We start from the raw sequence: 21,464 nt of genomic DNA, 5'->3' as shown, positions 1-21,464 counted from the left end.
AGTGCCAGGGTTACAACTGTCTTCCTACTGATTTCTTTAAAGGCTTACTTTTTATATTTTATTTATTTTTATTATTTATTTATTGGAGCTGAGGACCGAACCCAGGGCCTTGTGCTTGCTAGGCAAGCACTCTACCACTGAGCTAAATCCCCAACCCCTAAAGGCTTATTTTTTAATTACAGGTGTTGAGCCACCTGGTCTGGGTGCTGAAGCTCCTCTACTGCATGCTCTTAGCCACTGAGCCATCTCTCCAGTCCCTTTTGTTTTATTTATTTTCTCATATATCCCAGACTAACCACAAAATTGCTATGTAGCCAAAAATGACCTTTAATTTCAGATCCCTTTGCCTTCACCTATATAACCAATGTGGGCTATGGAGCAAGACCCTGTTTCAACAAAAGGTTCAAGATAGCTTGTCAAATATGATTCTATTTTAAAAATAAAATTAGGGGTCTGGAGAGCACTGGCTGTTCTTCCAGAGGACTGGGTTTCGACTCCTAGCATCCACATGACAGCTCACTACTGTCTGTAACTCCAAGATCTGAACCCTCACACAGACTTACATGCAGACAGAACATCAATGCACATAAATTAAAAATAAATTATTAAAAATAAAATTAGGTCAGGCATGGTGGCACACATCTTTTATTCTAGCACTTGGGAGGCAAAGGCAGTCGATCTGAGTTCAAGGACAGCCAGAGCTATATTTTTTGAGACACTGTCTTAGTGGGTAAAGCCTTTCGCTGCCAAGCCTGACAACCTGAATTTGATCCCACAGTCCTATATGGTGAGAAGAAAACTAACCCCCACAAGTTAGCCTCTGACCTTCACATATATACTCTGGTACATGCATGCTAACAGACTAAATAAGTAAATATAACTTTCAATGCAACTTAAACCATGTATTGCCTATATATTTATATGTACAAAGAAAAGTCTTATTTTGTCCTTATTTTGTGGTGCTGAGGCCTGAAACTAAACAGCACATATTCCACCAATGAGTTACACTGTGGCCCAGAACAGTTACAGAGTTTAATAGTTATTCGGTCCTTACTCTGAAAGCACTGCTAATGTTCCTCCCCAGGAACCATGCACTATTTCTGTTATTAAAAGAAAGTAGGCTAAAGAGATGCCTCGGCCATAAAGAGACACACAAGTGTAAATAAAAATGAAAAAAAAAATTAAATCTTAGAAAGAAAACAGGAGGGGCTGGAGAGATGGCTCAGAGGTTAAGAGCACCAACTGCTCTTCCAGAGCTCCTGAGTTCATTTCTCAGCAACAACCACATGGTGGCTCACAACCATCTGTAATGAGATCTGGTGCCCTCTTCTGTGTACATAATAAATAAATCTTTTAAAAAAAAAAAAGAAAGAAAACAGAAGCTGAGGATGTAGCTCAGTGGATAGAGTGCTCGTGTAGCATAAACAAACCATGGGTGTTGATCCCTAGCATCACGTAAGCAAGGTATGGTGGTAGTTACCTTTAATTCCAGTACTCAGAGGTGGAAGCAGGAAGAAGAGAGGGTCAAATTCACCCTTACTTATGTAGGGAGGTCTGTAGGCCAGCTGGGATACATGAGACATTATCTCCAAAAGTAAATAGATAAAATAATAGGAGGAGTAACAATTATATTTTCAGAACGTGTGGTTTTGGAGCTTGAACCCAGGGTCTCAACAATGCTAGCAAAGTACTCTCCCACTGAACTACATCCTTACCCCAACTTTTATATTTATTTGTTAGTGTAAGGAGCTGGGACACGTGCAGGACTACCCTGTGGGTCCTGGAGGTTGAGCTGAGGCTTGGTGGTAACCACCTTTACCTACTGAGCCATCACAGATGTCCCCACACACCTTCCTGAAGTGGCTCTACGGGCTGGCAGAGACCATGTCAGTACAAGAATTCGGTTCCAAGATGAAGCTCAAACACTCACAGCTGCTGCTCCTTGTGGGAGATCTGTCTCTGCAGACTGTCGGATTTGCTCAGACACTCTTGGGCATATTGCTCATCCTCCACTTCAGCTTTCGTTTGTGCCTTCTCTGCTTGCTGCAATCTGGTGTAATTCAAATCAACTTTGGGTAAAACTGAGGCTAGAACTAGGGTGTCAAGGGGTGAAGAAGACAAAAGAAAAATGGGGAAATAGAAACATTTCTAAATGAAAACAAAGTCTGGGGAGAACTCACAACTCAAACGTGAAAGAGCCAGACAATGTCTAGAAAGTGTTCTGTGATTTCTTTTTTCAGTACAAGATATAATATGCCCAGAAAACTATCTTGAAATTTGCTTTATTTCTTGTTCATAATTAATGCAAAGCAATACAGTTTTTACCGTTGGAGGATAATGATTCAAATCTCAAATATGGCTAGATATGTTATTGCCTTTTTACAAACCATGAGTAGCACACGGGTCTCTAGTAAGTGCAGAACACACCTGTTGCATGTGATGCTAAGGTGTGTGTACCGGGAATCCAGTGTGCTACGAGGCTAAGAGCAACAGTTCTCAGTAATAGCGTCTTCCCAGCAGAGCTCTATGCAGTTGCTCCATTATGCAAAGCTGTATGTGTGTGTGTGTGTGTGTGTGTGTGTAGATATACATACTAAGATTCAAAAAGATTTAATGCTTGTCGGCATCATTCCGTATGGATAATTTTTTTCTTTTAGGTTTTTCTTTTACATTTATGAATGTTTTGCTTGCATGTATGTCTGTGCACCACATACATGTCTGGTGTCCATTGAGGTCAGAAGGTGTCAGGTCCTCTGGAACTGGAGTTATAGACAGTTGTGAGCCACATCATATAGGTGTTGGGAATTGAACCCAGGTCCTCTATAAGAACATGTGTGCTCTTAACTGCTGTGACACTTCTGCAGTCCCTGTTTTTTATTCTTCACCTTGGATATTAAAGATTCGTTTAAAGTGTTTGTGGTCATTTTCCCTTTCATCTGTTAAGTCACTATTTCTCCCTAGACTTAGCTCCACTCCTGGCCTCCCTTGGACATCAACATTTCTGAGGTTTATAAGAAAATATTTCCAGGATTCAGTGGACATTAACTCTTCACAAGAAGTCACAAGAGAATTCTTGCACCTTCCTATCTGCCTCAAAAAAACCCTAAGTAAGGCAATACACATTGTGAGTATAAAAGCCTCCAAGGAGAGGAGAGGAAGGAAGTTCCCTCTAGGTTTACATTGAAATGAAAGGGTTAAGGCGGTAGGGGAGGGCTCAGCTTTCTTCTCTAAGGTAACAGGAAGTAAAGTAAGTGAGGTAGGCCTTGAAGTTGTGCTGTCCAAAAGGGGGCTGGGAAGGGGGACGGAAAACTGAGGTGCTGAAGCCCAGGGCAGCGGCCAACCTGGCTCAGAAACTGCTTTGAACTCTTAACTTTAAGAATCAGTAAGGAGCCATTAGGCAGCGTGTGCAAGTGTGTGTGTGTGTGTGTGTGTGTGTGTGTGTGTGTGTGTGTGTGTGTGTGTGTGTGTATCTGTGCCAACACAGCTTGAAACTAAAGGTTTCTAGTTTCCATCAAAAAGTTGCTAAGAAGATAAAACCATTTGAAAATCTTGCCCTCCAAGCAGCTGAGGCACAAGGCTGAGGAGTGCATGGGGAGCCCAGTGCTCTTGCTGTGTCTCACAGCAGCCATGAAGGGTTCCTACAGCCCTGTACACCAGGAGAGCGCATCCATTCTTCCATTTAACATGGGCAGAGGATGGGCTCTGCACTGTGAGTGGGTTTCAGAAGGAGATGTCTTTGACCAGCTTGTACTGGTCCTGGGGGTCACTGCCAGCACTTTTCACCAATGACACTGCAATTGTCCTAGTCTGAGTTAACAAATCATTGTCACTTCATAATGGAATGGACAGAAATCAAAGACAAGAAACGGTAATAAAGATGTCCAAAATGTAAAAGTGGGGATAAAGAAAACAACAAAAAGAAAGAAGAAAAAAAGAAGAAAGAGGATGTCAATAAAAGAATATTTGTGTCAGTAAAGCATCAATAGTTATGTTTTTCCTAAGTAGATCCAAAGAAAGCAATGGCAGACATGTTGACTCCACATGACAGCGCAATGGATACATTACATTTTCCAACAGTAAAATGAAATGTCAGCATCAAAGAGCTCCACTGACAGAAAACCCTGGCCTAGGGTAGGCTGAGGGTCATAGCTCAGAGCAACTACACTGTCTACTCATGCTGTTTTCAGATAGGAGGTGGCCAATGGTGAAGAATGGGACAGTCCCACAGAGCCTGGCCATTTCTTTTTTCCAGGTCTTTGTTCAGTTTTATGTCACAGATATTGTGCCTTTAAAGTATCTCCAAGAGAGCAACTTTAAGTGAATCATCACCCTAATAAAGCAACTTGATTCCACGCAGCAACCAAAAAAAGCACAAAATCTGGCTCAGCTTAGACACAGGGCCTACGTGAGGTCTCCTGACAGCCTTCTATGGCAGATGTCAGAGGTGAAGAAGGGAATGGGGAAGGAGGAGAACACAGGAGTATTATACCTTTGCTCCAGCTGCCTCATGGCTGTGGTGATTTTATTGGTCTTTTCTTCTAGTCGGGCAATTATTTCATTTTTTTCTTTCAAGCTGTCTTCAGAGCCCTATTTATAAAAGCACAACATTTATGGTGGCTTTGATTTGAACTCAAACATTAGGCCAAGTATAGTGGTATATGCCTGGAATCCTAGCACTCAGAGGTGGGTAGGATTATGGGTTCAATGTCAGCCTCACTACACAGGGCCACCAAGGCCGGCCTGGGCAGCCAGTCCTCAAAAATAACCAAATAGTAAGAATAAGGTAACAGCTGGGTGGTGGTGGTGGTGGTGGTGGTGGTGGTGGTGGCAGCGGCGGCGGCAGTGGTGGCAGCACACACCTTTAATCCCAGCACTAGGGAGGCAGAGCCAGGCAGATCTTTGTGAGTTCGAGGCCAGCCTGGGATACAGAGTGAGTTCCAGGACACCCAGGGTAACACAGCAAAACCCTGTCTTGAAAAACAAGCAAACAAAAACATTTGAGAGGTATGAAAGATCACTTAGTGGCTAAAGGTGTTTGCTGCCAGTATGGATCCTTAGGAGCCACACAATGAAAGGAGATAACCCACTCCACAAGTTTTATTACAATATATGTAATAAAAGATTACTGAGGGCCAGACACAGTGGCACAGGCCTTTAATCCCGGCACTCCACAGGCTAAGACAGGAGTTCATGGCCAGCATGGCCTACAAAGTGAGTTCCAGACTAGCCAGGGCTACACAGTGAGATCCCATCTCAAATGAAAACAAAATATTGAAATTAGAGCCTGGAGAGATGGCTCTGTTTTTGTTTTGTTGGGTTTTTTTGTTTGTTTGTTTTGTTTTGTTTTTTTTTGTTTTTGTTTTTGTTTTTTTGTATTTTTCCCCATAGCTGAGGACCAAACCCAGGGCCTTGTGCTAGGCAAGTGCTCTACCACTGAGCCAAATCCCCAAGCCCGAGATGGCTCTGTTTTAAGAGCACCTGTTTCTTTGGCATAGGGCTTCAGCTTGGTTCCTAGCATCAACGTGGTGGCTTACAACCATCTGCAACTCGAGTTCCAGAGGATTCCATGCCCTCTTTGGACCTCCAAGGGCACAAGGTTTGTATGTGATACACATTCATATATGCAGGCAAAAAGACTCTTAAAATATTTTTCAAAAATGCTGAAATTGAAAAGCCAATTGGAGAAGGGAGAAAGGAAAGCAGATTTGAGACTGGAGATACAACTCAAAGGTGGGTAAGATGCATTGCTATCATGATGAATCAACAAAGAATTAGGGTCTGGGTTGGGGATTTAGCTCAGTGGTAGAGCGTTTGCCAAGCAAGCGCAAGGCACTGGGTTCAATTCTCAAATCCAAAAAAACACCCAAAGAATTAGGGTCATTTCCTGTGAATTTGTAGATGAAATCATGTACAAGTTAGTTTTTGCCTGCAGTAACAACTGTAAATAAGCCAAGTCTTACGTTGGAAAAAAAAAAAAACGGCCAGTGAGATGACTTACACTCAAATCATCAGATGTGGTAGCATCTCCAAAAACCTCAGGGTGGAAGGAGAGAACTGGCTCCCGCATACTCTCGTCCGACCTTCACATCTGCACCTTGGCCTGAGTGTCTATGCTTATAATCGAGCAGGACTACAAACTGTCTAGGTGAGACCTGTGTTGTGGTTCAAATGAGAACATGACCTTCCACAGGTTCAGTGTCTGGTCCCAATTGGGGGTACTACTTCAGGAGGTTGTGGAATCTTTTTGTTTTTCAAGACAGGGTTTCTTTGTACAGCCTTGGCTGTTGTAGAACTAGTTCTGTAGACCAGGCTGGCTTTGAACTGGCAGAGATTTGCCTGCCTCTGCCTCCTGAATTCTAGGGTTAAAGGCTTGTACCACCATTCTCTGGCTGAGGTTGTGGAACCTTTAGAGGTGGGGCCCCACTGAAAGAAATGAGTCACTAGGATGGGCCTTGAGGTGTACAGCCTAGCTACCTTCCCGTCCTGTCTGTGAGCAAGCAGCTTCAGTAGCGTGGGCTGCAAGCTACTCCACCACTGCCTTCCCCAGCATAACTGACTGTCCTTCAAACTGTAAGCCCAAATTAATCCTTCCTTAAATTACCTCAATCAGGGAAGCACCGTGTCCCAACAATGAGAAGATCCAGGAGTGGTGGCGCACACTTTTAACCCCAGCACTCGGGAGGCAGAGGCGGGTGGATCTCTGTGAGTCTGAGGCCAGCCTGGTCTATACAGTGAGTTCCAGGATGGTCAGGATTACACAGAGAAACCTTGTCTCAGAAAAAGAAAGAATGAACCCGGGGTGGAAATCAGTGGCCCAGTGGTACAGCACTTGTCCAGTATTCAGGAAGCCTGGGCTTGACTCCTAGCAATACCAAGAATGGAAGAGCACTCTGTACCTGCAGCTTTTGGTACATCTCGATGTTGATTGCTTTGACTTCTTCCAGCTGTTGCCGAAGGCCTATTAGAGTGTCTTGTTTCTCATGAATGTCCTTCTCCAGCAACTTCATAGCAAGCTCAATCTCATGCTTCATGCCAACTTGTACTGACAGCTCATTCTCCACATCCTGAAATTTCACAATGTCTCTCTTCATGAACAGGTTATCAAAATCAGACGTGCAATCATTAACAATACTGTGAACAATGTCCCACTCATCTGCTCCTCTTAACTCTGTCATTGAACAATCAACCTGCCTGGTGTGGTGGTTCACATGTGTAGTCCGAGCACTGAAGTGAATGAGACGGGAGGATTGCTTTGAGTTCAAGGCCAGCCTGGGCTACACAGTGAGATTCTACTTCAGAAGAAGGTCTGGGCATGCTGGTGCACACCTTTGATCCCAAGACTCCTCAGGAGGCAGAGGTAGGAGGATCTCTGAGTTGGAAGCCAGGCTGGTCTACACAGAGTTCCAGGCTAGCCAGAGATACATAGTGAGATCTTGTCTGTCCCAGTGTGCTTTCTGTTGTTGTGATAAAACACAAAACAAAAGCAACTCGCCAGGGAAGGGTTTATTTGGCTTACAGGTTACAGTCCATCACAAGCAAGGACAGGAACCCGGAGGCAGAGACCATAGGGCAGTGGTTCTCAACTTGTGGGCCACGACCACCAAGAGACCATCGGAAAACACAGACATTTACACTATGATTCCTAACAGTTATGAAGGAGCAACGAAAATAATTTTATGGTTGTGGGGGTCACAACGTGAGGAACTGTATTGAAGAGTTGCAGCCATTAGCAAGGTTGAGAACTGCCATAGAGGAATGCTGCTTACTGGCTTGCTCCCTATGGCTTGTTCAGACTACTTTCTTTTATAGCCCAGGGTTACCTGCCTGAAAAGGCACTGCCCACACTGGGCTGGACCCTCACATATCAATCATTAATCAAAAAAATGTCCCACAGACTTGTTTTCATGTCAATCCGATGGAGGTATTTTTTCAGTTGAAATTCTCTTCCCAGGTGACTCAAATCCATGTCAAGTTAACAAAAACTAAGCAGCACACTGCTGTGGAACAATCTTTTTGCACAATGAATATTTGTTATTCTCATTGGTTTAATAAAGGGCTAAATGGCCAATAGATAGGTAAAGGTTAGGTGGGACTTGCAGACAAAAAAAAGGAGTGTGGGCAGAGGTTAAGAGCACTGGCTGTTCTTCCAGAGGTTCTGAGTTCAATTCCCAGCAACCACATGGTGGCTCACAACCATCTGTAATGAGATCTGATGCCCTCTTCTGACCTGCAGACAAACATGCAGACAGAACACTATGCATGATAAATAAATTACATCTTCAAAAAAAAAAAGAAGCTTGGGGATGAAGAAGGGCAAGGTCACCAGCCAGATGTTGAGGAAGCAGGAGATGAACATGCCCTGCTGAAAAAAGGTACTGCAATGTGGTAGAGCGTAAATAAGAGATATGGGTTAAAGTTGTAAGAACTAATTAGTAACAAGCCTAAGCTATTGGTCAAGCATTTGTAATTAATAATAAGTCTCTGTTTGGTTATTTGAGAACTGGCTGGCGGGACAGAAAGGTCTACCTACAGCACACTATCTCAAAAAAAAAAAATAAAAATCTGATTAAGACGTTTGCTGAGGTTAAAGACAAACAGAAAGAGTATACCGAAAGGCAGGCAAGTGTCCTCTTCTTGGCCAGGGCAGTGACTAAGTGTCTGCATTATGACTCATTAAGCTACATGTGTGCATTTTTGTGTATGTTCCACTATCTGAAAGCTAACATTTTCAGTATGAGATTGCTAATATTTACATAGTTCACTATGTCCTCTTACATATTGTTTCTGTGGTGGTGGTCTGCATTCACACAACAACCACAGACTGGAAGGCTTTAAAAAGACTAAGAGATGTGTTTTTAAAGCTTAAAAAAATTCAGGAACATTGGGCCTGCAACATGGCTCCATGGGCATCACAGTTAGCATTAGATATAGCTTAGACTCGTGTGTGGGTGTCTGTGGGGGGATGTCTTGATAACTGATGTAGAAGGTCCCACTGTGGGCAGTACAGTTCTGGAAGCTGTATAAAGCTAGCCCAGCACGAGCCTGAGTGAGCAGGCCAGCTTCAGGCTCCAGTGAAGGACTGTGATGAACCCTATCCTCCCCTGTGTGGACTTCAGTGCTTTATCACAGCAAAACAGAGGACTAGAACAGTGGATAAAGGTGTTTGCCACCAGGCCTGATGATCTGTGGTAGAAGAACCATGTGGCAGGAAAACTGACTCTGGAAAACTATCCTCTGACCTCCACACATGTGCTAAGACTTGTGTGCACACATGCAAAATAAATGCAAAAAAAAAAAAAAAAAAAAAAAGAGTCAGTGTATTAAGGCTGTCAGGTTCTGCTCTATGTCCCAGAAGCTAAGGCTGGAGCATCTGAACAGTGCTGCTTGAGAGTAAGTTACCCCCACGATTTTCTAGTGTAACTGCAAGGTAAACTACCTGTCGGAGCTGTGACTCGTCTCGAAGCTGCCTTCCTGCATCATTATACATTTCGTCTAGACCTTGCCGGGAATGCTTGTATGTCTGCAGCTCAGTTTCCACATCCACTTTGGTAACCTAGGATTAAGAGGTCACATCGTCACACCATGCTGTCATCACACACACACACCTCGCCTGCAGGACTCAGGACCCCAGTCAGCTCTGCGGTCACTGCTCACCTCCAGATGCTGCCGTGTTCTCATTAAGATCAACTCGTTTTCACTACGTAACTGATGGTTTTCTTCTTGGAGCTTGATGATATTATTCTTCGCTATTGCTAACTGCAAAGGGTGAAGCACAAACAAAAGGCCATTCTGAGCGTCTTGTGCCGTACGGGTTAGGTCTGTGGCTACAAACCAAAGGAGACCAAACGCTAACACCAGTAAGATGAGACTCGCACGTTACAGGGGCGCCATCATAAGAATGTACGCTGGGCTGGAGAGACGACTCGGCAGTCAACAGTGCTTCCTGCTCTTGCGGAGGACCTGAATCCAGGTCCCAGCACCTACACGGCATGCCACCCACAACCATCTGTAACTCTTCCTGTTTCAGGGATCCGACACCTTCACACAGACAGACAGACATACAGGAAAAACACGAGTGCACATAAAATAGAAACTGTTAAAACAAGCACACTGTAAAGACGTGTGTGTATGGAAAAAGAGTTGTGCTATTTGAAAATGTGTTAAATGTTCATGGCGACTCAACAGGACACCCACCCGGTGGATGTGACAGGTGATGGGGTTCCGGGAACTGTGGCAGCTCAGACAGATAACTCTCAGCACCAGAGCCCCACACCAGTACCCAGGTGGCTTGGCTCTGAGGCCCCAAATGAAAAGAAGCCTGGGCAAGTAAAGTAGAGGAAGTAGAGGCCATCAGTTCATACATTTCTGAACACTTTGGGGAAACAGCCCAAACCTCATTGTGTATGGAAAGCCCAGAAGAAAGAGACACAGGGTCATGAGCAGCTCCAGAATGGTCCCAAGTGGGAGTCCAGCCAGCAATACACAGATGAAATTCTTAATTGTTCTTTTGGATTTTTTGTGAGACGGAATCTTATGTAGGCCAGGCTTGCCCAAATTCATTATGTAGCTGAGGCTTGGCTTGAACTCCCTACCCTGCCTCCTATGTGCTGGGATCACAGGTGTACACCACCATGTTTGGCCTCACGGATGCATTCTTTTCTTGGGGTGGGGAGTTTAGAGACAGGGTTTTTCTGTGTAGCCTTGGTTATCCTGGAACTCACTCTGTAGACCAGGCTGGCCTTGAACTCTGATCTCCCTGCTTCTGTCTCCTGAGTACTGGGATTAAGGCATGTGCCACCAACGCTTGGCTACCGATGCATTATCAACTTATCATGACTCCCTGGTTTGGAAAGAAATCAGGACAATTCTAAAAGAAGAATTTTAATTATCATGGAAAAAGAGGGTCACAGTGCTAAAACAGGCTTCTAGCATACATCAGAAAATAGTTTTGATAAACTTAAGAAGAAAAAAAAGTCAAATGTGATTGCCCATACCTTAATCCTAGAACTTAGGAGGCAGAGGCAGATGGATCTCTGAGACTCTATCTCAAATAAATAAACAATAATCTCAAAAATAACTCTATGGATAGTATTGAAGGGCTGAAATTTTTTTAAGACCTATTCATTTATAGTGTATCCCTTCATGAGTGTATGGGTGGAACCTGGAACTGAAGTTAGCTGTGAGCCATCATGTGGGTTGGGAACCGAACCTGGGTCCTTTCTAAGAGCATAAATACTCTTAACTACTGAGCCAATTCCCCAAGCCCAGGATTTTATTTATTTTTATTTTTAAAGGATGAACTGACTCTTCTGCAAAGGGGCACCCAATGGCCACATTCACAGCGTGGGAAGCCATGGCTGATAGGTTGTACACAGGAGAAGGTGCGAGGCAGGCAACAGGGTTATGCAGCGTTGCTAGTGAAGAGAAATAATCTGACTAGCCAGACAGTGGCAACTAGAAGTCATTCCATGACCTACACACAGGTCCCCCCTGTAACAGGAATCACACCTTATGAGTTTAGGGGACTCTGGGGCCGACTTCTGGTTACGGACTGTAAGGAATAACAGTACCTCAGAGTCACGCAATTAGGAACTTAAGGTCTATGGGAGTTCTCTAGAACGTACAACCTTCCACTGCAAACGTCCCACCAAGATGAAAGAGTGTGTGTGTGTGTGTGTGTGTGTGTGTGTGTGTGTGTGTGTGCGCGCGCGCGCCTTTAAACAGAAAAGGATCACAAACGACAGAGTACTCAAAAGACACCCATCCATCGCTGGGCTGGGCACAGTACCTCTTCGATCAGCTTAGTGTTGGACTTTTCTAACGAGTCCACTCTTGAATGGAGGCTGCTGACTGTGCTGCTGCAGTTGGCAAAGAAAAAAACTCATTCAGAATCCCACAAGCTCACACCAGCAAGGACAGTGCACGTCCCCAGACTCACGTTTATCGGCCTGTACCCATGACCCAGAACAGACTCCTAGAGGGGGACAATTTCATTAACCTGGCTAACTTGATCTGAGCTAAGACAGCAATAAGGACCCCAGCAGAAGACTCAACATTTCTGGATACATTTCTATTTCTCTTGGAGCCTGTTAGATGCCGGGCTGCCTTGAGTCCAGGGCCTTGTGCGGGTGAGGAGACACACCAGCGGCCTTTGGGGCTTTGGTTTTAGTTTTGGCTTTGGGTGTTTTGTTGTTATTGTTGTTTTATTTTTATTTTTATTTTTAAAGACATGACCTTGCTTAGCCCAGGCTGGCCTCAAACTGTCTTACTAACTGAACCTCGAACTCATGACCTTCCTTCCTACAGCTACTTCCCAAGTCCTGGGGTTATTACAGGTGTTTGACACCACACCCAGCTCTCTGTGTATTACTAATTTCGGTTGTGCATCTAACCAGCCCCTCAAAAGCGCTTCTAAGGCAGACACGTGAAAGTGCTAACGGAAGGGGATTACGTGGGAAACAAAGCTGCCCCTACGATGAGATTGGGGGACACGGGCAGGTGCTCGGGACACTTACTTGAGTTGTCTATTTAGCTCTTCAATGTAATTCTTTTGGTCTAAGATGGCGGCAATTTGAACATTCCTGTGGTGGGAGGAAAGGGGAGCGTAAGATATATCTGAATCATCTGGAAATGGCTGCAAAAATCAGTGATAAAATGCGGCTTTGCTTTTAAAACAGACTGTCACACAGCACTAGGAACCTGACTTACTTGCTAATGTATCATTCATACACTTCAAACAGACCCAATTAGATAATAAGCCACCACTGTCACAAAATATAGTCATTAAGGTGTCTCTCAACAAGGACAGAGCGGACCAAGACTCCTTACTGTGGACCAAAGTCCACCTCGTTTAAGGGACTTTTCCTTATCTGCCCTGTAGAGCTTTTAAAGGAAGTAAAAGTACAAGCCAGGGCTCCAGGGAGGGAGGAGCAGAAACCACACTGTGAACAGACAGCACAAGTTCATCTGCAAATAGCTACTTAAAATCCACAAGCCCTAGGTGTGGGTCCGGGGGTATCGGAAGCCTTTTATCCCAACACTAGGTAGGCAGAGGCGGGCAGATCTCTGAGTTGGAGGCTAGCCTGGTCTATGAGTGAGTTTCAGGACAGCCAGGGCTACACAGAGAAACCGTGTCTCTAAACAGACAAACACAAAGTAAACAAACAAACAAACAACACACACACACACACACACACACACACACACACACACACCCCTACCCTAAAACTGGGAAATCCGGAGGAAAGCATACCTTTCTTTGTTCCCAGTCTCCTCTTCATTCTTTAAATACATTGAGAAATCAATCACTCCAACCTGAAATGAATAAATAGTCTTATTGAAAGAGAAGAAGTCCTCCTCAGCAGCTCTGGTATGATGGCGGTCTTGTCAATTTCCGCTGGCCCGAGAGATGACAGGTCAGGGGAGCATGCTGTGGGCATGTTCAGGAGGGCGTTTCCAGTGCTTTTGACATCCTGACAGCTCTGACCTACAGCAGTGGCTTATCCCTTCTTCCAGTTAAAACCTGAAGACTACAGGGAGACTCAGAACTGCGGCAGGTGGAGCCCGGCCGAGCAAGCCACTGCTGAGGACATGCCTCTGAGGGGCGTATCTTGGCCTTGGGCCTTGCCTGTTACTCTGCATTCCTTATTTTTATTTATTTTTTATTTTTTTTATTTTACTATGTACAGTGTTCTGCCTGCATGTACACATGCATGCCAGAAGAGGGCACCGGATCTCATTACAGCTGGTTGTGAGCCACCATGTGGGTGCTGGGAATTGAACTCAGGACCTCTGGGAGAGCAGCCAATGCTCTTAACCACTGAGCCATCTCTCCAGCCCACTTAAGCTGTTTCTATCAGGTGTTTGTCTAACACAACATGCAACTGAATTTTGCTCATTAAGTGTTTAACAGCACTGTTAGATCTTAGAGCCACTGAGATCCAGGAAGAACTGTGTGTAATGAGAACACCGATTTGGATTACCACTCACCTGGGAGTCTAGGTCCTCTCCCTTCACACACAGATTGGCATCAATCACATTCAGGCCGACCAGCAGCCCAACAATCACGGCTCCTTCCTCCTCCATCATTAATGCATGGTACTCATAGAACTCGCTGGGAACATCAGAACGGAGACCGTCATCACAAACCTAATGCTTAAAGCTCACCCGGAACAGCTCACCTCCCTCCCCTTCCTTCCACCTTGTAGACATGGAAACTACCTAAGTTCCTCGGAAGTGCATTCTGAACACCTAACTTGTAAAAAGGCTCAATGTCTCCATAAAAAATTAAAAGGACCAAAGGAAATAGAAGAGAAAGATGTGTTGAAGGAAAAACAAAGAGAAATCAAAAGAAAAAGGGGTATGCTGGGCATGAAAGTTTATGCCTCAAATCCTCAGTACTAAGGAGGCTGAGGCGGGGATTGCCATGAGTTCAAGGTCAGCCTGAATCACAGAGTAAGTTCCAGGCCAGCTTGGGCAGAAAGGTAGACCATGGCTTTTGGACCAATGGGATGGCTTCGTGAGCAAAGGGCTTGCCACACGAGCCGGAAGGCCTGAGTTTGCTCTTTGGAACCCAGGTTAAGGTGAAGGAGAGAGACTGAATAATCTTGTGGCCATGTCAAACATATACACACAATAATAATTTTTAAAAAACATTGAATGTGTTCATTTCCTGGTAGATGACCTTCAGAAAGGAAAAAAATTAAATAATTGGAGAAAAACATTCTATATTCCTTTTTTTTTTTTTTTTTTTTAAAGAGAGAGAGATCACTATATAACCCTGGCTGGCCTTGAATGTACTGTATAGACCAGGCTGGTCTTGAACTCACAGAGATCTGTCTGTCTCTGCTGCCCAAGGTTTGGGATTAAAAGTGTGCACCACCATGCTTGACTTGATTACATGTTTTTTAAATGTTTACCCTTGAACTGATTTTCATTTCCTTGGATAATTAAAAAAATTATTATGTTTACACACACACACACACACACACACACACACACACACACACACACGCTGAGTGCACATGAACATAAAGGTCAGAGGGTAACCTGTAGGAGGCAGATGCCTTTACCCACTGAGCCATCTCACCAGCCTTGGATTTCTTTTGAAACTGAAACTGAGTGGTGATACTGGCATGAACTCATTAATAGTTTGAACCCTGTTGAAGAAGTCAGTCAAAAGTAGATTGTTGAGCTAGAAAGGTCTCCAGAGCATGGGGACATATGGAAAAGTGTCCTCTGACCCAGGTTGCCATAAAAACCAATGACCTCGGAAAGGATGATGGTCTGCTATGCAGCTCATATGGAAGGTTGTTATATGGGAAATGTGTGTGTGTGCTGAGGGTCTCTGTGTAGCCTTGGCTAGCCTGGGACTCACTGTATAGACCAAGCTGGCTTCCAACTCACAGAGATCCACTTGCCTCTGCCTTTCCTGTGCTGGGGTTAAAGGTGTGCTCCAAGCTGGGGTGGTAGTTTTGTTTTGAGACAAGGAATTGGCAAATAGCCCAGACTGGCCTGGTTCTTGCTGTGTAGCCCAAGCCTCCCAAGGGCTAAAACGTGGGAGCCTTCTCTGTGCAGAGGGCAGAGGGCTTATCAAGGAACCATGCAACTCAGAACTACGTTTGGGATGAAACACAAGATGGCAAGCTGGGAAGGTGGCTTAGTCAGTATAGTTGGAGGACTCAGTTTGGTCCCTAGTAACCACATAGCAAGGCAGATGTGGTAGCAAGTTTGTAATCCCTGAACTGGGGAAGTGGAGGCAGGAGGATCCCAGCTAGCTTAGTTGGGGGTCCATTGGTCCCAGGGGAGACCCTGCCTCAAAACACAAGGTGGATGGCTCTTGAGGATGCCCCCCCCCCCCCAAGGTTAACCTCTGGCCTCCATATATACCTGTGCAGACACACAAAATAACACAACAAACCGGGCTGTTTAGTATTCACCTTTTAAATATATACTGGATAATAACAATTCTTTTACTTAAATAACAAGCCAGGCGTGGTAGTCCATACCTGTAATCCCAGCCCGTGGAGGGTGGAGGCAGGAGGATCTGGTATTTAAGATCAAAAGTGAGTCTGAGGCCAGCCTGTGTTGCCTGGGGTGTTTGTGGTGGCACAAGTTTATGTGTATGTCTGTATGTCCTGTGTGTGAGGTTACCCAAGGATTCCAGAAGAGGGCGTCTGATTCCCCGGAGCAGGAGCTAGAGAGGTTGGGAGCCCCCTGACCTGGATGCTGGGAACTGAATTCTAAACCTCTGGAGGAGCAGCAAGGGCTGTTAACTGCTAAGCCATCTGTCCACCCCACAGAAGCTTTTAAAAAGGATTTTGAAATTTATTTTAATTAAGTGTGTCTGCATGTGGGTATGTATTCATGAATGCAGGCCACCAGAGGCCTAAGGCGTTCCAACTCTTGGAGCTGGAGTTACAGGTGGATGCCGGGGCTGACTCAGGTCCTCTGGAAGAGCAGTCCATGCTCTTAACCCCAAGCCATCTTGTCAGCCCATCTCCCAGGTACTTTTATTGCATCAGGAAATTACCAGTTATGTGCAGCCAGGGCGTGAGTGTGGGGGTCAGAGGACAGCTTGCAGGAATCAGTCCTCCCCTTTCCTTCCAAGATGTGTCCTTGGGATGGAAGTCTGGCGTCATGCTTGCAGGGGGGTGCCTTTACCACCCAGCAGCCATCTCCAGCCTGCCCCCCTCCCTGTATATGTTTTGGTGCTTTTAAATAGCAATGATAAAAATCTTTCTTTTCCCCTAAATTGCTGAATTGGAATTTGATAATCATGGCCAAAATAGTTAAACTTTATTTTTATCTATCTATCTATCATCTATCTCCAGAAAGCATTATCCTTTATTTCCTAATGACAGTGAATGATTGTAGTCACAGGCTTATCCTTGTGCATCATTGTAACGCTGTTTAGCCTTGGTGATTATTCTCCCACAGTAAAGTTGTCCTCGGTGGCTGCCCTTGCTTAGGTGATCACGCCTGTGATAGCCACATTGTATCTGCTGAAGGTCTGATTGTTTTTTCTTATGCTGATTGCTTTTGTCTATGCACTGCCCGCATGCAGTGCTCAAGGAGACCAGAAGAGGGCATCAGATCTCCTGGAGCCACCTGATAAAGATTGTTGAGCCCCAAACCCTGGTCCTCAACAGCAGCCCGAGACAGGCTCTTTCTTGTAGCATACTTGCTGCGTAACTGAGGATGGCCTTGAACTTTTTGGGGGTGAGGGGTAGGGTGGTTTTTTAAGACAGGGGTCTCTATGTAACCCTGGCTGTTCTGGAACTTGCTTTGTAGACCAGGCTGGCCTTGAACTCAGAGTCCTCAGAGTGTTGGAATTAAAGGCCTGTGCCACCATGCCCTTGAACCCTTGATCCTGATGCTTCCCCTGATTACAGGCATAGGCTATGGCATCAAGGTTTTCATGTGATGCTATAGGCTCAAACCCACGGCTTCCTGCATGATAGGCAAGCAGTCTACCAACTGAACTGTATCCCGAGCCTAGATGTTTTTATGTTACCTGATGTCAGAATAAAAGTTGCAATTTTATGTATTTAGAAGGAAAGCAACTTTATTATCCTTTTTTTTTTTTTTCCTTCAGTACTGGGATCAAACCCAGGGCCGAGTGCATTCTAGGCTAGCATTCTGCTTGTGAACTAAATCACCTATACCTTCAGAGCTCTTAACATGTCTCAGACATTTTGAGACAAGATACTGCAGAGTTTCCGAACCGATTGTGAACTTTCTCTGTAGTCCATGGAGGCTTAAACTTGACTCTTCTGGTGTGGCCTCCCAGGTGCTAGGATTCCAGGTGTAAACCCCACACCTGGCTTTGTGCTCGATTTATTCAATAGACATATGAAGATCGTCCTGCCAGGGCCATCGGATCTTTTTATTTTGGTATTGGTAAAGAAAGACAGCCAGGCGGTGGTGGCGCACGCCTTTAATTCCAGCACTGGGGAAGCAGAGGCAGGCAGATCTTTGTGAGTTCGAGGACAGCCTGGTCTACAGAGCGAGATTCAGGAAAGGCGCAAAGCTACACAGAGAAACCTTGTCTCGAAAAACCAAGAAAAAGGAAAAAAAAAAAAAAAAGAAAAGAAAGACTCAGGCCATCAGATCTTTTTTATTTTGGTATTGGTGAAGAAAGACTCAGGCCATTATTTAGTTACTTACCTGGATGTCCCTGATTTGGAAGAACAGCTAAGATGTGTGTGTGTGTATGTACATGTGTATGTATGCACTTACTGATTTCTGATGGTACTAGGGATTAAACCTCCAACCTTGTGCATGCTAGACAAATGTTCTACTGCGGAGGTATGTCTCCTGTCCCCAGCCTCTTCCCTTTCTATTGATACAGGATGTCACTAAGCTACCGGGACAGGCCTTGAACATCTGATCCTCCTGTCTCAGCCTCCCATAGAGCTAAGATTATAAGTGTCTGTGTGTCTGTGTGTCTGTGTGTGCACGCATATACAGAGGCCAGAGCAGGACAGTGTCTTTCTGTCGCTCTCTACCCTACTTGAGACAGGCTCTTTTTTTTTTTTTTTTTAAGATTTATTTATTTATTATGTATACAGCATGTTTGACTACAGGCCAGAAGAGGGCACCAGATCTTATTACAGATGGTTGTGAACCAGGACCTCTGGCAGTTGGTGCTCTTAACCTCTGAGCCATCTCTCCAGCAACCCACCCCCTTTTTTTTAAAGATTTATTTATTTATTATGTATACAGTGTTCTGCCTGCATATATGGCTGCAGGCCAGAAGAGGGCACCAGATCTCATTATAGATGGCTGTGACCCACCATGTGGTTGCTGGGTATTGAACTCAGGACCTTTGGAAGAGCATTCAGTACTCTTAACCGCTGAGCCATCTCTCCAGCCCCGAGACAGGCTCTTTGACTGAGCTGGAAACTCATAGTTTCACTTGGGCAGGCTAGCCAGCAGGCCCTCATGGCTGCCCATCTCCACCCTCAATGCTGGGTTTGCAGGTACACACACACACACACACACACACACACACACACACACACACACACGCCCAGCTTGCCAGGTGGGGGCTGGGATTTGCTCAGGTCCTCATGCCTGAAGAACGTGCACTGTTAGCCACTGGACCATCTCTCCAGATCTGTAACTAAATACTTAAGATGATGTCACTCCCGTTTTGTGAGTTGAAATTGTACTTTATATTTTTTTTCCAGTGAGAAAATCATTTTTGAGTTATAACAAAACTATTTGGGGCCCTCTGGAACTGGTGGAGAAGCTGTACCCAGAAGCAGAGGAAATCGGAGCGAGTGTCCGGGACTTGCCAGGCCTTAAGTAAGTACGTTTGGTCATCCCCAGAAGTTCACGTGCCGTCCTCTCCGAACTTAGTTTAAGGATTATTTCTGTTTTCTCATCAGAAGCCAAGCTCACTCTATAACTCAGCCCATACTGGCTCCTTCATTAAGTTTTCCTAAGTCCCTTCATCAGGAATTAAGAATTAGCCACTGAGCCAGGGGGTGGTGGGGCACCCCTGTAATCCCAGCACTCGGGAGGCAGAGCCAGGTGGATCTCTGTGAGTTCGAGGCCAGCCTGGGCTACCGAGTAAGTTCCAGGAAAAGGTGCAAAGCTACATAGAGAAACCCTGTCTTGAAAAACCAAAAAAAAAAAAAAAAAGAATTAGCCACTGGTCGAGGCTGGCAGATCTCTGTATGTTCAGGGCCAGCTTGGTCTATATATAGAGATTTCCAGGCCAGTCAGGGCCACATAGTGAGTCCCTGTCTCAAAAAAAAAAAAAAGAGTTGAAAACTTTTCTCAGGTAAAAATTATTATTATTTTTGAGGGGCGAGTTTAGACAAGGCGTCTCTGTGTAGCCCTGGCTGTCCTGGAACTTACTCTGTAGACCAGGCTGGCCTCGAACTTACAGAGATCCACCGGCCTCTGTGCACCCCCCACCTCACCCTACCCCCACACCTTTGGAATTAAAAGCGTGTGCCACCACCACTGCTCCACTTGACTTTTTGGGGACAGGGTTTCTCTGTGTAGCTCTGGCTGTCTTGATACTCACCATGTAGCCCAGGCTGGCCCTGAACTCACAGAGCTCTGCCTGTCTCTGCTTCTGGAGTGTTGGGATTAAAGCATGTGTCACCATGTCTGGCCCCACCATTTTTTAACTTTTAAATTTTGATATTCGTGTGTGTGTGTGTGTGTGTGTGTGTGTGTGTGTGTGTGTGTGTGTATGTGTGTGTGCGCGCGCGCTTGCGGAGCACATATGTATGATGTAGGTGTGTGGGAGTGAGGGCATGTGGGTGCCAGGGTAGTCAGAGAACAACTTCCAGGGTTGGCCTTTTCCTTACACTGTGGGACCTGAGGCTGGAACTCAGGTCATTGGGCTTGTGTGACAAGCACCTTTTACCCACCGAACCATCTCCCCAGCCCTTAATCCTTATGAATAAGATAGATGACTTAGTTGTTTTGTTCCTTCATTTATGTCTATGTGTGCACATGTTCAAGTTCGCGTGAGCACACACAAAGGCACATGTGCCGTGGTGTAGAGACGAAGGCCCGTCCCACTATATAACACCTCTTAGAGAGGTGTAATATTCCAGAGAGCTCTTTCTTCCAAAGCATACGGTGGTACTTAATAACTTGAGGCTGGAGAGGTTGCTCAGTGGTTAAGAGCACCAGTTGCTCTTCCAAGGAACCTGTGTTTGTTTCTTAGCACCACGTGGTGTCTCTGGTCTCAGGGGATCCTACACCCACTCTGGCCCCCACAGGCAGGCACTATACCTACAAGGTGCACAAACATACATTCAGGCAAACACATGTACATAAATCAAAATAAAGTCTAAAAAACTCCCACAACCCCCCCAAAACCTTACCAGAGCGGCATTTGTTGACCTCTCGAGATAAAATTGCTTACTCAAAAAACTAGCATAAGTCGGGCGGCAGTGGCGCATTAAAAATCCCAGCACTTGGGAGGCAGAGGCAGGTGGATCTCTGTGAGTTTGAAGCCAGCCTGGCCTACAGAGTGAGATCCAGGACAGACTCCAAAAGCTACACAGAGAAACCCTGCCTCAAAAAACAAACAAGACAAAACAAAACAAAACAAACAAACCAAACTAGCATCAGGGGCTGGAGAGATGACTCAGCTCTTTGAGAGAACGTGGGTTTGGTTTCTCAGCACCCACATGGTGGCCCCCAGCTGTTTATATCCCCGTCAGGTTCCAGGGGATCCAGTGCCCTCTTGTGGCCTCTGCAGGCACTACATGCATATAGATGCGCACAGAACAACCATACACATAGAATTAGAAACCAGCGTAAGGACCAAGGAGATTGCTCAGTGGGTAAAGTGCTTTGCTGCACAGGCATGGAAACCTGAGTCTGGATCTTCAGAACCCATGTGAAAACCCTGAGTGAGGAGGCCAACAGGCAGAGCCCAGAAACCCTCCCTGGGTAGCACAGTTTAGGTTCAGTGGGAGACCGTGTCT

General features: G+C 45.3%; 1 protein-coding gene across 1 annotated transcript in view; it reads right to left on the bottom strand.

Annotated features, from left to right (window-relative positions):
* Window positions 1-21,464, bottom strand: part of Rufy2 (RUN and FYVE domain containing 2) — a 39,172-nt gene that overhangs the window by 12,754 nt on the left and 4,954 nt on the right. The window contains exons 3-11 of the mRNA XM_036167165.1: window positions 13,990-14,113; window positions 13,253-13,314; window positions 12,516-12,581; window positions 11,789-11,858; window positions 9,655-9,756; window positions 9,437-9,553; window positions 6,897-7,064; window positions 4,490-4,587; window positions 1,931-2,050 (exon numbers count right to left, since the gene is read on the bottom strand). Of these exons, the coding sequence (XP_036023058.1) occupies window positions 1,931-2,050; window positions 4,490-4,587; window positions 6,897-7,064; window positions 9,437-9,553; window positions 9,655-9,756; window positions 11,789-11,858; window positions 12,516-12,581; window positions 13,253-13,314; window positions 13,990-14,113 (927 nt within the window). The remainder of the gene's footprint in view (window positions 1-1,930; window positions 2,051-4,489; window positions 4,588-6,896; window positions 7,065-9,436; window positions 9,554-9,654; window positions 9,757-11,788; window positions 11,859-12,515; window positions 12,582-13,252; window positions 13,315-13,989; window positions 14,114-21,464) is intronic.

The sequence above is a fragment of the Onychomys torridus genome, chromosome 18 (genome assembly GCF_903995425.1).
Source record: "Onychomys torridus chromosome 18, mOncTor1.1, whole genome shotgun sequence".
Classification (NCBI taxonomy): Eukaryota; Metazoa; Chordata; class Mammalia; order Rodentia; family Cricetidae; genus Onychomys; species Onychomys torridus.
This window is presented reverse-complemented; position numbering and strand designations above follow the sequence as displayed.